This window comes from Lissotriton vulgaris, unplaced genomic scaffold, assembly GCF_964263255.1.
Source record: "Lissotriton vulgaris unplaced genomic scaffold, aLisVul1.2 SCAFFOLD_2385, whole genome shotgun sequence".
Lineage (NCBI taxonomy): Eukaryota > Metazoa > Chordata > Amphibia > Caudata > Salamandridae > Lissotriton > Lissotriton vulgaris.
The window spans coordinates 304,026-320,747 of NW_028242034.1; the positions used below are offsets into that span (position 1 = coordinate 304,026).

General features: G+C 45.0%; 1 protein-coding gene across 1 annotated transcript; it reads right to left on the minus strand.

Moving 5' to 3' along the window:
* Nucleotides 1-8,782: 8,782 nt before the first annotated feature.
* Nucleotides 8,783-10,680, minus strand: LOC147669089 (leukotriene B4 receptor 1-like). Its single transcript, XM_086948234.1, has one exon. It carries the CDS (start codon nucleotides 10,244-10,246, stop codon nucleotides 9,146-9,148), a length of 1,101 nt encoding a protein of 366 aa, XP_086804360.1. The 5' UTR covers nucleotides 10,247-10,680; the 3' UTR covers nucleotides 8,783-9,145.
* Nucleotides 10,681-16,722: the final 6,042 nt, after the last annotated feature.

The window sequence follows — 16,722 nt, forward strand, 5'->3', positions numbered from 1 at the left end:
TTCAATGACAACCTCTCTAGTGTTCACAGATTTGTGTAGCTTCCTGTGCTTTTGAGGGGGTTTGACCACCATTTTACATTTTCTTGCTGGGGCTGGTCTTTTCCTTTTAGACCCGAGCTTAGATTGGGCCAATGTAACCTGAGCACCAGAGTCAGGGAACGATGTAGGTTGGGTATTACTCCCACAGGGATTGTTCAATTCTGTTGCAACGTCCTTATTTATTATTTGTGCCTGTCCCTCAGAATGTTCGTTGGCAACCGGAAGATTCACTGAGGATAAAGGGGTTACCAGGGTGGGGTATGCTAGAGTTGAAAGCTTATCCATAGAATTCTTGAGTAGTTCTATCGATAATCTACGCTCTGCGCGCCTCTCTGCCAAGGATAACTCTTTGTCAATTGACAGTGAACGATTAAAAAAGAATTTATCTAGCGGTCCAATTGCCAGAGGACCAGACTCAACCGGAGGAGTTGTCAAGTGGCTATTAGCAGTACTTGTCGATGCAGACATTGCCATACTTCTCACCAATCAAAAACTATATGTCAATGTCACTTACTGGAGAGGGTACTGTGGGTCGCTGATAAGGGGGGTGGCCTAGCCCGGCCTCCTTCGGCCCCTGACGGCCACAGACGGTCCCGCCCTTGTCCCGGGCTTCTCCCGGCGCCCTCCCGCGCGCTCACGCGAAGCGGGAGTCGTGATCAGTTTTATTCACTGTCAGTGTCTGTCATTGGTTGGTGGACAGGGGGGTGTGGCCAGCGGGGAGAGCAGCCCAGGTGTGTGGAATGGGCGCGCAGGGGCTCCTGGAGACTGGAGTCCCTGCCTGTGCTCGCAGCCCCGCCGGCTCTCTTCTTGCCCGCTCCTCCGCCGATTGCCTCACTCAGCAAACAGCAGCCTTAGATTTCACGGCGCTGCGGGACCCGCGAAGCGGGTCCGGCGAGGTCAGAGAATCCTTCAGGGGTTAGAAGTAGAAGCAGAATCCCTCTGCGAGGTTGCACGCCCAGCCAGCAACACGGCAATCCAATCGAGCAGTTCAGGTGGCCCGCGGGTCTGGTGGTGCAACCCGGTTTTCAAAGGACAGAGCGGGGGGTGTGGCCAGCGGGGAGAGCAGCCCAGGTGTGTGGAATGGGCGCGCAGGGGCTCCTGGAGACTGGAGTCCCTGCCTGTGCTCGCAGCCCCGCCGGCTCTCTTCCTGCCCGCTCCTCCGCCGATTGCCTCACTCAGCAAACAGCAGCCTTAGATTTCACGGCGCTGCGGGACCCGCGAAGCGGGTCGGGCGAGGTCAGAGAATCCTTCAGGGGTTAGAAGTAGAAGCAGAATCCCTCTGCGAGGTCGCACGCCCAGCCAGCAACACGGCAATCCAATCGAGCAGTTCAGGTGATCCACGGGTCTGGTGGTGCAACCCGGTTTTCAAAGGACAGAGCGGGGGCGTGGCCAGCGGGGAGAGCAGCCCAGGTGTGTGGAATGGGCGCGCAGGGGCTCCTGGAGACTGGAGTCCCTGCCTGTGCTCGCAGCCCCGCCGGCTCTCTTCCTGCCCGCTCCTCCGCCGATTGCCTCACTCAGCAAACAGCAGCCTTAGATTTCACGGCGCTGCGGGACCCGCGAAGCGGGTCCGGCGAGGTCAGAGAATCCTTCAGGGGTTAGAAGTAGAAGCAGAATCCCTCTGCGAGGTCGCACGCCCAGCCAGCAACACGGCAATCCAATCGAGCAGTTCAGGTGATCCTGAATTGATTTCCTTAACATGATAATCTTGAACTGTTCAAATATTGCACTGTCGACTTTTGAACTTGAAAAGCATTTTTAATTGAGACATACTTGCTTTAGCAAGAATGTTGTGGCCTTAAAGTAAAATATAAAGTATAACTTTTCTAAAATTGTTCTGGATCTCCTTCTTGAGTCATGTGTCCAATATTGATTACGGTTGTGTAATAAATGTCTTATCCTCCTCTGTGTTAGGCCTAAGGCTGCTTGCCCACACTTCCACTTAATACAAAACCCAAAGTGCTCTATGAGCTTTGCACACTTGTGGGGAACCCCCGGACTGTGTGCACTGTACTAACACCTAGTGGCAGTAGCATAAACAGAGCTAGCTTCCTATAGGGACCAAGTAGCCAAGTTATAGGGTGGCTGCTGGAACTTTTCCTTCAGGTTGCGGCCAGCTAATCCCAACACACACTTGAACTGGTGGATCCACAGCATCAAATATACATTAATTTTGAACCTTAATTTCTCAAAAAGTAATCTTTTCAATGGGGGATGAGCTGTCGGATTCTCGATTATCATGGTTTTTTAATAAAGTGTTATTTAAAAAACGTATGCCTATCGAAATGTTATGTCATTATGGTTCTAGATTTGTGACGGTTTGAATTTAACTTAGCATTTTAAAACTGTCCATTGGGTCATTTCAGCACTAAACACTTTATATTATGTGCTTTTATCGGACAAAATACACTCCTTGCTAAACCAATACTCTGGAAATCACAAAACATATCCTAAAAAGCATAGTACCATTTAAAATCAACTCAACAATAAGTACATCTGAATCTACACCCAAGAATTTATACTGAACGGGTTTACACAAAATCAAGATCGAGTTTTCTGCCAAATTTGGTTTAATTCTGTTCAGCTATTTTTGTAGTACCACTGTTTCATATTCTTATGGGAAAATTGCATGGTAAAAACTTGCTTTGCCCTCTCCCTCCTATTTTTCTCAGCCCTCTCTTAAGGGATCACCCTGAAATTTCCAGGAAGAAGCTTAAGTGGATTAGACTTTTTTGGGGAAAGTTTCATGAAGATTAATTTAACAGAGCCAAATTCATTAGCAAACCCAAAAAATCTATTTTCTAGGGAAATGTGGTTCTAACTACAACTACCCAGTAGCAACTGCCACTAGACAATATATATGACATAAAGGTCGCTGTAACAGACAATTGTGTGCTAAAAAGCCCATGGTGAAGGTAACAGTGTGGTTTTCAGTGCTGGTATAGCCCTCCACATTGGCCTCCAAAACCTTTGGATTATTCAGCCCCATGAAGGCAGAATCTCCTAATAAAACCACAAAGGCCTCCCAGGAGACTGAGATTTTTTAAAAACCACTACACCTACACCTTTGTCTCACGGATCAGGCTGTGATTATTCAACAATTACAGCCAAGTGAAGTGACACTGGGCTGCAGGAGAAAGGAGAGGGGAACGCTCACTGTGTGCCCTGTTCCACAGCTGTCTCTCTCTCTCTTCTGCGCAATCCACATATCCAGTTGAGGCAGGGGAACAGCAGAGACTATAGACAAAATTACATTGCTGACGGTTCCTAGTTTTTTGGGGTGTAGATAAAATGTGTGATATGAGGATCCCCGGACCCCAAAGGCTCAATAAAATTATTTTTAGGAGACCTTCTGACCATACACAATGTATCACAGCTCATTTTCAAAGTGAGAGGACTTGGTCTCCCCGCAAAGTTGACACTTCCCCACTGAGGTAAAATTTCCAACGTTTAACCACTGCTTGAAACAAAGCCCATTTAAAACAAAATTAACGCATCATGATCTGCTTGCAAAGAAGAAATAATTATCAAGATATGGAGAAAAATGAACTTGACTGGATGAAAATTCCGCACTACTTTTACCAAGTAAACAATTATATGCTTACTTTAGGACTCATCTTTAACCATGATCAAACATTGTCTAAACCTAAATGGCCAACATCTGTTACTTATAAAATGCCTACAATTGAGTCTGAACACTTCTGATCTCCCACTCGGTTTTCAGGAATGCCAAAGTACATGGAATTTACAAAGACCTCAATATAATCCGTCCGGAAAGTGATAACTCAACCACTTGCCTGATAATGAGTTTATTTACCTACCTCGGCATTAAATTCCTTACAATGGCAATCTGCTGCTGCTTGGATCAACTTCAAAACCATTTACCGATTCACAAATCACAAAGCTGCCGCCACTGACTCACTGCGTGCCTGGCAGCGGTGGCGCGCCACTTGAGCAAACACTCACACCGTAGATACTTCATAATAGTTATTGCTATTGTTCGAGTTAAAGGGCTTCACATTCAATTCCTCAAAACACTTCCTTAAAGGACTCCAGTGTCTGGAAACAACTTCTATATCACTGCCATTATTTCATGTAGCATATATGTAGTTTGAGGGAGGAGTAGGGCACTGGAAAACATTGTTATTGTGACAAAAACATCTCAAATGAGAAACGCTGTTATAAAACAATGCAGTGGGGGTCATGTTGAAATCAGTTTACAGGGACTAGGGTGAAATGGGGAGGGGAAGTTGGAACATGGATTTGTGGCAGTACTAGACAACACGTTAAACACATTTCCAATTTGAGGCACAAGGACACAAGGCGCTAAATAAGACTAATTAACATTTTTTTGTCAAGTGCATGAGCAACATCAAAGCATCGGTCTCCAGGTTCCAAGGTCAGAAACTCTGGCAAATGGACAACGTATCAGGTTCCCAAGGACAAGTGCCTCTTTGAAAACCTTATAAACGCTCAGGTTTAGCCATAGATCAACTTTTTTGATCTGTAACTTATGTCAAGTCTAGACAGACAAAAAATGTCAAGGCATGTAATATGTAAAGTATTGTCCACTTTCAATCCGGCTACTGGTAGCTCTCCCACTACATATAAGTTGCTCTTTTGTGTACAGCCCAGCCTACTAAATTAGAAGTGTTTGCTTAGCTATTGAAAAGTGTTTATTTGAGACAAAAGTGTGTGTATTTTCAGAGCTCGTTAACTGAGGTTTAGAGAAAAATAGCTGAATTTACAAAATATGTTATAAACCTGATATTTCACTGATAAATGATGCGGAATGTGTGAGACGTGTTAATATTATTACAATTACCTTGGTGCCATGACATTGAAACAGTGGGTTACTATCTACAAAACCTTTTTTTACATTACCACTGGCAACCCTGCCGGATGCACAGAGGTGATCACTGCTTGTACACATGCGTAGGATTGCTAGTAATGTAATCTTGTCTGATGTGGTCATTATTACAACACTAATAATATTAGTAGCTCTAGATGATTTTGATTGAACATAAGTCGCTCTTATAACAGAAAAGGTTGCAGACACAGTCTAGATCCTTTTTTGGCAATATTAGAGTATGGAAACATTATCTGTGTAGCAAAAATTCTTGTTAATGTGTTGGTCTTTCAACAGAAAATAATCATGTTTTAAGTTTAAATCACATATTTTTCATAGATACTGGTCAAAAAAGATGATTTTTCTTTTACTTTTTTTTTAAATATTTCCACTGAATTGATTCAAAGTTTTTGCCAATTCGGTAAATTGTTACTCCAGTGAAATTCCCACAAATACTATAAATCATCTTTGAGGCTAATTCCACATGACCTCCAAACACAAACTGTCCCAGAATAAAGGGGCACTCTTCATAGGGTTCGATTTGCCAAGAATAGTCACTTAATGGACGGATACAAGAAACTTAAACGTTCCACACAAATTACTACTTAACCTATCAAGTACCCCCATTCCATCCATAGAAACGTGTTTAAATGCCTGAACTTTGTCGCATGGCTCCCCAAAAACAAATACAAATTGTGTACACTTATAGAAACAGTGCTAAAACCTAATCCAATGTTGCCTAACTCCCTAAAAACGTTTCGAGAATCATGGGGCATGTTATCAAGGGGGTTTATCTCCGCTTTTTTGGCTTTAAAAGCCAAGAAAGCGGAGATAAAATTATGTCCCTATTACCTAGCTGTCGCTAACACCAGTTAGTGACAGCTAGTAGGAGATAGCGACCATCTTGGGCCCCGCTTTGCATGTCAGTGATATTTATCACTAATGACATGCAAAGTGAGCGTGCCAAGATGTTAGCGACTGGAAACAGGCGCTAACATCGCTATCTCCTATTACCAACTTTTGGAGATATTCGCGCTAAGTGCAAATATCTCCAAAAGCTAACACCTGCCCCTGAGCAGTTCTTAGCCATGTTATCCAATGGTAGGTGACTAACATGGCTAAGAGCATTAGCTCGGTAACGCATGAATATCGCTGACTTTTCAGCAATATTCATGCATTGTGGCCGATTTTTATCGCATTTGCGATAAACCTTGGTAATACCAAGGTTTATCCGCGATAAAAATCGCCGCAGGTCGGCGATACATTTTTGTCTCTAACCAAGCAATAGCGATAATTATCGCTATTGCTTGGTAATATGCCCCACGTTCCCTCTTGAGTATATGCCTAATGTCCTAAAGCGATGTGGCTTAGATCCCCAAATACCAGATATACACCACTGAAGAAACACTCTAGCATCCCAAACGAATATCGCACGGCTCCCCCAAAAACAGCCAAGACTTCTGCATGCCTTTGGCAATGTGCCTAAAACTGTGATTCGATACCACCTGGCTTCCTAAACACCAATAATGAATAGGGCACCCCTATAAAAAACACCCCTAAATCCAGAACCGATGTCATCTGGCGTCCCAAAAACACAAACAAGAATCATTTGGGAAATCTGTAAAGAAACAGGAGAAAAGCAATTATAAAGCCATAAAAAGTGATGAAACTGCATGAAATCGTTCTAAGTATGTGTATGAAAGAATAATTATTTATGAAACAAACTACAGGATTCGATACTTTATTGAACTAACAAATGATATGCTGAGGTCGTATGTACGCAGGCTTTAAAAGTGCAATACAGCACTTAATAAGCCTAACACAGACACACAAAGAATAATATGAATTTGAGCCAACTGAATGCAAGAAAACACTTCTAGCTATGCAAGCCTGCAGAAGGGACATGTGTCTTGATACATCACAAGAGCAACTTAGTTCCATGAAATCCCCAAAAGTGACATTTTACAAGCTGTGGAATAAGACAATCAAAGGCAAAGCACAGCCATCAATCCCACCAGTGTCTTATCGTTCTGTAATTTAAAGGATCAGCCTTCAAACACTCAGTCCAGTCAGGAATGAGCAGTCACCCAGTGCCCATCTGAACGCTCTACACCACTGTCCAGTTAAACACACCAAGACTAGTGATCTGAATGAAATCAAGCTTCGACTTCGCATCGTTGGATTCGCGACCCAGACAGCATGATGGAAAGGGGTTGTGAAAAGTAACCAGTTGATGCCCCAGATATAACAGGCTCCAGAGGCCCACAGTGCACTTGGCACCCGTGCCCCGATAGGAAGTACCCGTACGTGTCACTAACAGCCCTGTAACCTCTCACCTACCACTAGCCAGATTTACAGAAGGCAGGAACATCCTGGGTTTTAATTTTGACGCTGTCGCATCCTCTCTCCAATTCCAAATAGGTATGCCACACTGTCACCTCTGCCCTATTGCATTTTGCATAATAGTGCAGCATATCTTTGTAACCATCTCTTCTCCCAAACCTTTTTAAAGTTGTCCTCCCCGCCGACTCAACATGACCATTCACCCCACAGCCTAGGCTCCTACCAGAGCCTCACCTCCCAACAAAATGTAAGTGTTTCATTATTGGAAGATATAGATGCAAGCGATAAGACCATGTTTAGGTCTGATTCGATTGGCAGATGGACATTCTAAGAACCACATTCTAATACAGTGCTTCCCGAACCTTTTGGATCCATTAACCTATTTTTATTACAAATACATTTTGCGACCCACGTAATGGACATGAGCCAGGCGACTCTGTAATTTAACAAAGCATTGAGCAGAAGTGAACTGTCATTTACAAATAGCACACTTTCCATTCAAATGGGCACTAAATTTGCACAGGCAGTGAATATTCATCATTTGCACATCACTATCAGTAAAACTCTAAGTAAAGTGTCTCGATTTGTTTTGATCCTATTAAAATCTTTGTTTCCAGCACATTTAGAAATTACAAAAAAAGTAATTCAGTTTTGCTTTAACTGCTGGAAGTGTATGGTTCATCTACAAGTATTTTACATTTTGCTTTGTAACAAATAAAATGACATCCTACAGCCTCTCCTTTTGCAGTCACTTTACTCCAACAAGAGTGTCACTTAATTCACTTTGCAACCTCCTCTCACTGTGCAGTCAATTGAAAGAAAAGTAAACACCCATCCCCATGTTAAAAAGCAGCAACCTCCTCTCACTGTGCAGTCAATAGACAGAAAAGTAAACACCCTTCCCCATGTTAAAAATCAGCAACCTCCTCTCACTGTGCAGTCAATAGAAAGAAAAGTAAACACCCATCCCCATGTTGAAAAGCAGCAACCTCCTCTCACTGTGCAGTCAATAGACAGAAAAGTAAACACCCTTCCCCATGTTAAAAATCAGCAACCTCCTCTCACTGTGCAGTCAATAGAAAGAAAAGTAAACACCCATCCCCATGTTGAAAAGCAGCAACCTCCTCTCACTGTGCAGTCAATAGACAGAAAAGTAAACACCCATCCCCATGTTGAAAAGCAGCAACCTCCTCTCACTGTGCAGTCAATAGACAGAAAAGTAAACACCCATCCCCATGTTGAAAAGCAGCAACCTCCTCTCACTGTGCAGTCAATAGACAGAAAAGTAAACACCCATCCCCATGTTGAAAAGCAGCAACCTCCTCTCACTGTGCAGTCAATAGACAGAAAAGTAAACACCCATCCCCATGTTGAAAAGCAGCAACCTCCTCTCACTGTGCAGTCAATAGACAGAAAAGTAAACACCCATCCCCATGTTGAAAAGCAGCAACCTCCTCTCACTGTGCAGTCAATAGACAGAAAAGTAAACACCCATCCCCATGTTGAAAAGCAGCAATTTGATAGAGAGCATAGCAGCAAATGTGACGATATAAATACAGAATTTGAAGGCATCTTTATTCATTGCTTGGACTTTCCGATCCACCACAAATTGACTTCTGACCAACAGTTAAGAAACACTGTTCTAATAATTTAACATTTAGCTCTGTAACCTCTAACTAAATAAGGACATCCTAAAATATTGGTGAAAATAGTGTTCACCACTATTAGGCTTCGATATGTTCCCAAGTCTTATCTTGAAAACAGGGCCCAACTCGAAGCTGCATCTCTCCTCTTATTATTAAAACCTGCACACCAGATACAAAGGGACATACACATCAACAAAAGAGCAAAGGCAAGCCACATTTCACCTCCCAAAAAAACACAACCAGTGAGACATGTAGACTAAGGGAACTGCAGTCACTGAGAGCCATCAGAGATGCGGCAGTGTTTCGTGGATTTCTTTTCCAACATGTCATCGGTTATTTGGCCAAAAAGCTTCGCAAAGTTGGTTCCCTTTAGTCCCCCGCGGAAACTTTGTGCAGCGAAGGCATATAGGATGGGATTGAGGCAGCTGCTGATGAACGCAAAGGTTCCAGGAATATTGTTCCCTGCTTTGACCACTTTATCCACAGCAGCAGCAGCCTCTGGGTTGGAAGTTTCCATCAGCAACGAGGAGACCTGCATCAGATTAAAGACATGGTATGGAAACCAGCAGAGGAAGAAGGAGATGACCACGCTCCCAATGAGTTTCTCGGTCTTGATCTTCTTTCGGGATCTCAGATGCTGGATCCTCCTCAGGATGCTGATATAACACACTGAGAGCACACAGAAGGGGAGGACAAAACCCACCAAGGTCTCCAGCAGCAGGATTGCAAGTTTCTGCTGCGTGGAGCTGTAGATCCGGCCTGAGCACTGGACTGTGCTGTTCCTCTCCACTGTTGAACGGAACACAAAAACAGGAGACGCAAACGCCAGCGCCATCGCCCATGTCGCCAGTATGACCCCATGGATGATAGTCCGCCTCTGCCAGCGGAGGAGGAAAAATGGGAACAGCACAGCTAGGAACCGGTGGACGCTGACCAGAGTGATGAAGAACACACTAGCGTACATGGAGAGGTAGATGACGTAGGTCAAGAACTTACAGAAGAGCAGTCCGTAGATCCACTGGTCACACAGCGAGTGGATCCACATTGGCAGCGTGACCAAGGCGATGAAGTCTGCGGCGGCCATGTTCAGCAGGAGCACCACTGTGAAGGAGCGCTGTCCAATCTGGAACAGGATTGTGTGGATGACCAACCCATTCCCAAGGATGCCCAGAAGAAAGCAGGCTCCGAGGAACAGGCTGGGGACCAGGACATACAGCAGCGGCACTGCGACAGGGCTGGGGGTGGCAGAGGTAGCCTTGGTGGAGTCATTCCAAACTGTGGTATACAGATTGGACCCAATGGTAGCAGTCAGACTGTAGCCCGTCGTAGCAGTGGTGTCATATCCACGCATGGTGTTCGGCTCAAGCCCCATTGGAATAGTGTTGAAATCCCTGCTTCTCAGAGGCAAACACGATAGACTCTTCTGCTATTTGCCCTTTCTCCCTCTGTTGAAGGAGGGACAGATGGTCTGACTCCCAAGCAGCTACCAGAAAAAAAAAACTTTTCGAGCTGGTAAAGTGTACGCAATGGGTGGCATGAGGAGCTCTCTCTGCACTCATCTTTGCATGGTGGGTGACTGAGGAGAGGTGCTGCAAACATTCCTCCCACTGTAAAGGGTGCTCACAGGCATAGCTTCCGTGTTGTGGAGTCGGCGGAATTCACCCTTTCAAGGTCTAATGTCTATAAATGAAAAAGCAAAAGGCGATGCTGCAATACACAAAGGGTTTCTCCGACCATCACATAGATGAAGCGAACTTGGGAGGAGCCGAGATGCCACAGCAGAAACAACTAAGTGGCACAATGCGAGGCTTTGAGTCGAGCAGTTACCGCTGGCAGAGCGGCACCCGAGGGCGGTGACACACGGCGTGGGGAAGCTCCGGAACGCTGGAATGGAATGTGCCTGGAGCTGTGGTCTGACCGCAGAGGAAGGTGGCGGGAAGATTCCGTGCTTCCTGGATGCCCAGGCCTGGATATCCTGATGGACAACCCCCCTTTCTCAGCCTGAAGGGGCTACGGAGCTTTCGCCAAGCCCTGCATACGGCTGATGCGGGAGCAATAGATTCCCGAAGGCACCTGCTGTGAGAGCCAGCTTTCTACCAATGGCAAAGCAAACAGAGTGAAAGGCACGGTGTATGTCCAATCCCTCCCTCTACCGGGAGACAGGTGCGCCCATGCCTTTATGGCCAGGGCCACATTTGAAAGCAAAAGTTGTTTTTGGAAGAAAACAATCTTCACGGTCCAGAATTCACCAAGGGAACAGAACATGCCTGTCACTCTTGATGGCCTCAAATTAAAAAAAAAAAACTCTGGTAAATTAAAGCCAAACCGAGGATTTTACACCACATGCTGTCAGAAACGGAGATTAAAAATGTTTTTTTTAAAACTACTCTTTAGATAAACTATATATAAACTCCTCCAATCATACGTGATCCGACATTACTCAATAGCTTTACTTTTCAACAGCAGTAAGCGATGCAGGTGCCTATGAGAAACCCACTCCCAATAGAAAATACAGAGCGCACAGCGACCAATTGTATGAGTATTACACTAAAAGCAGTGTCGCATATGATGCAATACGCACAGCTGGGAAGAGGGCTCCCACAATGCACCGCACAGAGATCCTATTCCGGCTGCGCACCGGGCACCCCCATCCCACCCTGCATCCTGCATTAGCACGCCCCGGTCACGGACATTTACAGACCGACATTTAAGGATTCTCGCGGTTCTTGGAACCGGGACTTCTGAGGGGCTCTACAAGCACCTCCATCTTGGACCGCGCGTAGGAATGTGTGTCCCAAATGTTGAGAGGCCCAGCTTGGCCCCAATCATTTGCAGAAAGAGTTCTATCTGTTCTTGAACTGGCATCGCCAGAGCCCTCAAAGATCGCTGGTATGAATTCCGACGTGCTGAAATCGGGCATTGAGGTGTGAGGTCTTGGCCTTCATTCGCCTCATCTCACTCCAGATGGGGGGTGAAGCAACTCATTTTTCTGGTTCAATAATTCAACCCTTCTGAGGCAGGGATCTGCTACTGTCGCCAGGGAGGGAAATAAGAGCAGGTTTGTTCACGTGCCTCACCTAACTCTGAAAGTACTAGACACACATTGCTTGTTTTACCTATGCAACCAAAAGCTCTTAAGTAAGCATTCTACCGGTGCTGGTAATGTGAAAAAGCTACACCCGGAGCCTATAAATTGGGGCTCAACAAGTGGCACCGGTAAGAGTGTAGAGGCACCAGGGACAGAGTCTTGAAATGGAGAATCTTACAGTCAACGTAAACATTTATTTTAAAAATCTGCTGCCAGGAATTGGCAGCAAATCCAAATGTGATTGTAACCAATACGCCAGAACCGATTTACTAAGAGGCAGACTTTCAAAATGTCTTATAGGGTTAAGGTACCTGCTGCAGAGATATTATTATTCCCTGAAAGTTGCTGAGCATATTAAGAACAGTAGGATAACCCTGGTGGTAATGCACTTGCTTGAGAGATTTGCGTTTTCTCTAATCCCAGGTTTCTCTCATCATAAAGAAGCACAGAGGGTTAATGTGCTTGCAGTAACGCACTAGAAGTAAAATACGGATCACAGATTTTGAGTAGATAGCTCAGTAGGTTACTAATTTTGTCAGCCATCCCTTCTTTACTTGAAGTTCATAAATCATAATCCTCGTATAGAACAGTGAACTCTAAACCATCACCAAGAAGCTACATGTAAACTGAAAGGCATAGGTTTATAACCTTATTGTTTCTTTTTCTCAACTTCTCATCATAGCATGGTTGGTAAAAAAGGGTTCCATTTGGTACCCATGAAGTGTTATTGGTATAGATAGCAGCAAACACTGTTTTACGTTTTAAATCCTGCCATTGTATGTAGAGTGCTTGGTCAGGAGAAACACAATGCCTAACATGAATGATACGTGATTCTACACCTGGTAATGTGCATTGTCTCATGTAACATTTCCTGTAAATTGATTTACGCGTTAATATGATGCATTGTCACTGTACAATGTGTGTGTGACGTAAAACAGTCTGATACCTTACACTGGCATGAGCTGCGCAACAAAAGTATTTACATTAAGTGCTATATAAATGGGTATTACTCTAATCATTCATACACGCAGATACATCTGGCATTCTTCAGTACATGCATATCAGGTACATACAGTGGCAGGTTCAACTGTCAAAAACCTGTTGCCAAACCAATAGTTTCACTTAAGAATTTGTGGCGCAATAACAAGCTTTGGACCATTTCTTTCCCTCCATTGCACTTTCATAAAGGTGTTAGGCCTCAATTAAAGGGCCACCAGACCTCCCTTTTTGCAGTCATCTTGGCTTGGAGGTATCTGCAGCTCTTGTGTGGAGCCTGGATGGAAGTGAAAACAAGAAACCGCCCTAACCGCCTCTAGATTGCTCCTATGACCAGAAGCAGACCACACAGGTCTGCAAATTTAGCAAAGCGAGGCTGGAGGGGTCAAGCCACAGATGTGGGTACTCACAAAAATGGTGGGCGATAATGGAGAAAATGGAGAGAGCATGCCACCCCTCCTTCCATCAACCAGGGCCAATGAGGCTGAATGGGCACGAAGTGGAAGCGTGGATTTTGAATGAGTAATATGCAATGCCAGACAATGGCGAATAACAGTGCCTAATGAATGGACCTCAGGGAAGGTGCATTTCAGAGGATCTGGGGCATCTGAAAGTAGGCAGCCAGGTGCTGTCATCAGTGGCGTAGAAGGGTCATGGAAGGCGAGGAGCAGAATTACGGTGGAATAGGAAGCAGTGGTGGAGCTTTTGAAGCCTCAGAAGTCCAGGGAACATCTGGCAGTTTCCTGCTGGGGACACAACCCGACCTGAATCCACTGCAGTCAATATGAGAAGAGAGGACACGAGAAAGGCACCAGGGAAAGTAGGAGGCTCTGCTGGTTCAGGACCCTAGTACTGTATCAGGCAAGAATAGACAGCGTTGAGGGCCCAGAGGGCAAGCTGCTGTGGGCCAGCCTTGGTGCAGATGATGCTGCTTCTTGCTGTATCTGGGTTGAATGAAATACCACCACAGAAACCATCCAAGGCGCAATATGCTGTGTCAAGCTAAGGCTGCAACACCAGCCTAGGAGACCAGAAGAAGCGGCGACAAAGGTAAGGACCATCAGCAGCTGTTGGAGACCCAATCCGAGTCCAGTGGGCCATGTTGAAGGAACCATGCCAGATGTCTGCTGCAATGCTGGGTGGGGATAGCTGCTGAGGCCAAGGGAAGCCGCCAGCAACGCCATTGAAGCCAGAAGGTAGCCAGTTGAGATGTGCTAGGAGCGGAGATCAGCAGTCGGGCCCGAGACTGGCAGGGCATGCCCACCAATCCCCCCTTCCCAACGAAGAACATAAACAGTGCCGGGTACAGGACCAAGCATTACTCGAAAGAAGAAGACAGAGGAGGCAGCGTCAAAAGAACAAACAGGAAACACGTTTTGGGAGCCGATGGCAAACTCTGGGTAAAGGATAACACATTAAACCTACAGTTGTTGGGAATAACAGCATTCGCCTTTAAGGCAACAAACTATTTAAGATATGAACAACTGTGCTTATATGAACCCAAAACGCATCACTCCATGGGCGACAAACTCTGCTTTGCTTGACCCCAATTAGAGACATTTTATGATTTGAGGTTCTTTATAATTACAGACAATTGTTAAAGACCTGACACGCTCGGGGCCCTCCAGCCAATGCCCGTGTTTGTGTACTTGCTTTTTGCTCCTGAGGGCTTAGGAACACTCGTGAGAGTAGGGCCACTTATGCCTCCTATTGGACCTAAATGGATAAGGAATCGAGTGTGTCCTCCAAAATATTTTACCATTCGGTCATTCCCAAAGTTGTCAAGGTGATGTGTGTGTGGAATATACTCGTAAAGTACAAATTCAATCCTGCAGGAGTTAGCGCGGTGTTATCAGCGGGAGTAGAGCAGGCACAGACCGACTAGGCGCCAGTATTTATACTGCAGTCAAAGTCAAGAGCTAACACGGAAGGGTACTCCTAGAGGGGTGGGGGGGGGGCGGGGGCTAATGGGAACAGGGCCAACCATCCACCCTTTTACAATCATTTTATAAAACGAATACAGGGTCAAGAGGACAGCATATGGGGCAGACTCCAAACACAGCCATTCATCCGAGCATTATGGTAAAACAATGGGGTGGCATGCAGGCGGTGCGTGTACAACAGCCCCACATCCACAGACGCGCATACACAGTAACAGAATCCACATCACAAGGCAATGAAAGTGACCCATTGGGGATATGGGGAGCCAATGTAAAGCTGAGTGAAATGGAGGGAAGTCAGTCACTGAATGGCCAGGCTAGCTCGTACTTTAGTCATTCCCCAGGACAGCCGCCCATGGAGGCAAAATCAACAGACCCAGAGAAGCTCATCTTTTTGGCAGTAAAAGAACATGTTTTGGAGAAAGAATTCATAGATATATACTCACTGTTGGAAATACAATTAGAGGGCAAGGACCTAAAGGCTAGTGACAAGAAAGAGGAAGAAAGAAGGGAGATAGGAAGGAGAAGGACATCGACAACGGATTCGATGCATTTAGGATTATGGCATGCATTATTGTAGCAAGTGTTGAGGTTAGAGACACTAGCCTCTAGACTGGGCTCTCCAATAATCCCGAAAACTAAGTTTTCTCATTCAAGTTCATTCAGTTTTATTCAGTTCAAATACATTTTTGACTCCATTTGGTTAATTAACGTGATGATTACTTTCTTGCCAACATAATACAATTCTTATGCTGTGCTGTCAGTCGATACATTAATCCACGTTTTGAACATACCCAATGCATTTCGGGTCAAACAACAGCCATGACCCTTCGTCAGGGGTCTATAGAAAGGAAATCAGACAGGACCAAATTAGTCACCCTTCAGATGGCCAACCATTCTAAACAATAAAGCATAGCATCACTCTCAACCGCGCAACATAAGGAAAACTAAAAGAAGAAAACACGGAGGCATCGTGATTCACAGTAAGACCCAATACACCAGTTCAAGGAACCATCACACATAACGTTAAAATCAAACGAACTGAGCAGAAGAGTGCTCCACCTAAGTGGCGTGCAAACATAATACAGCTGGCTACTCCCACAAGCTAAGGGGTACAATGATTCAGAAACTCAAAGATGAGCGTGAAATAACTTACAAGCTTTCCGGAGCGTTCGCGCTTCCGTGGATCAAACGAATTACCACAAACTAACTACAGTGGTTATAATAGGATAAGATGTGTATCACGTGACCGCGATCGCAACCGATGGCGTTGCGGAGCCGTGGTCACGTGAGAGGAGTACAGTGGCTTCAAAATAAATAAAGATGCTCTCGTCAGTAATATCAGAACTACCACACGCATTGGGCTGAAAACCCCGGTGATAACGCTACGGCTATGCTAACAACCTGTCATTGAACAAAAGAAACGAAAAACAGCAAAATTAAAAAAAACGAGAAATTACTACATACGCAATGCATACAATTGAATATACAGTGTAAATGTGTGTTCTAAACAATGTCACCTATTCAGGGAAACAGGACATGGAACAAGTCAATACGCACAATAAATGAGTCATAGGACCCATGAATGCTCAATGCGATCGTTCAAACCCATGGGGTGGGACGAATTCAGTTTTTTGATCCAGTGAAACTCTGCTTTCAGTCTTTGTTTCATGGGATCCATGTCAGGACGCTGATGGATAACCTCGATCACCATGAATTTTAACTGTGATATCTGATGATTCATTTCTTTCCAGTGGCATGCAATTGCTGATTTAAGATTGTTAAGTCTGATGTTACTTTTATGTTCCGTGATACGGACTTTCA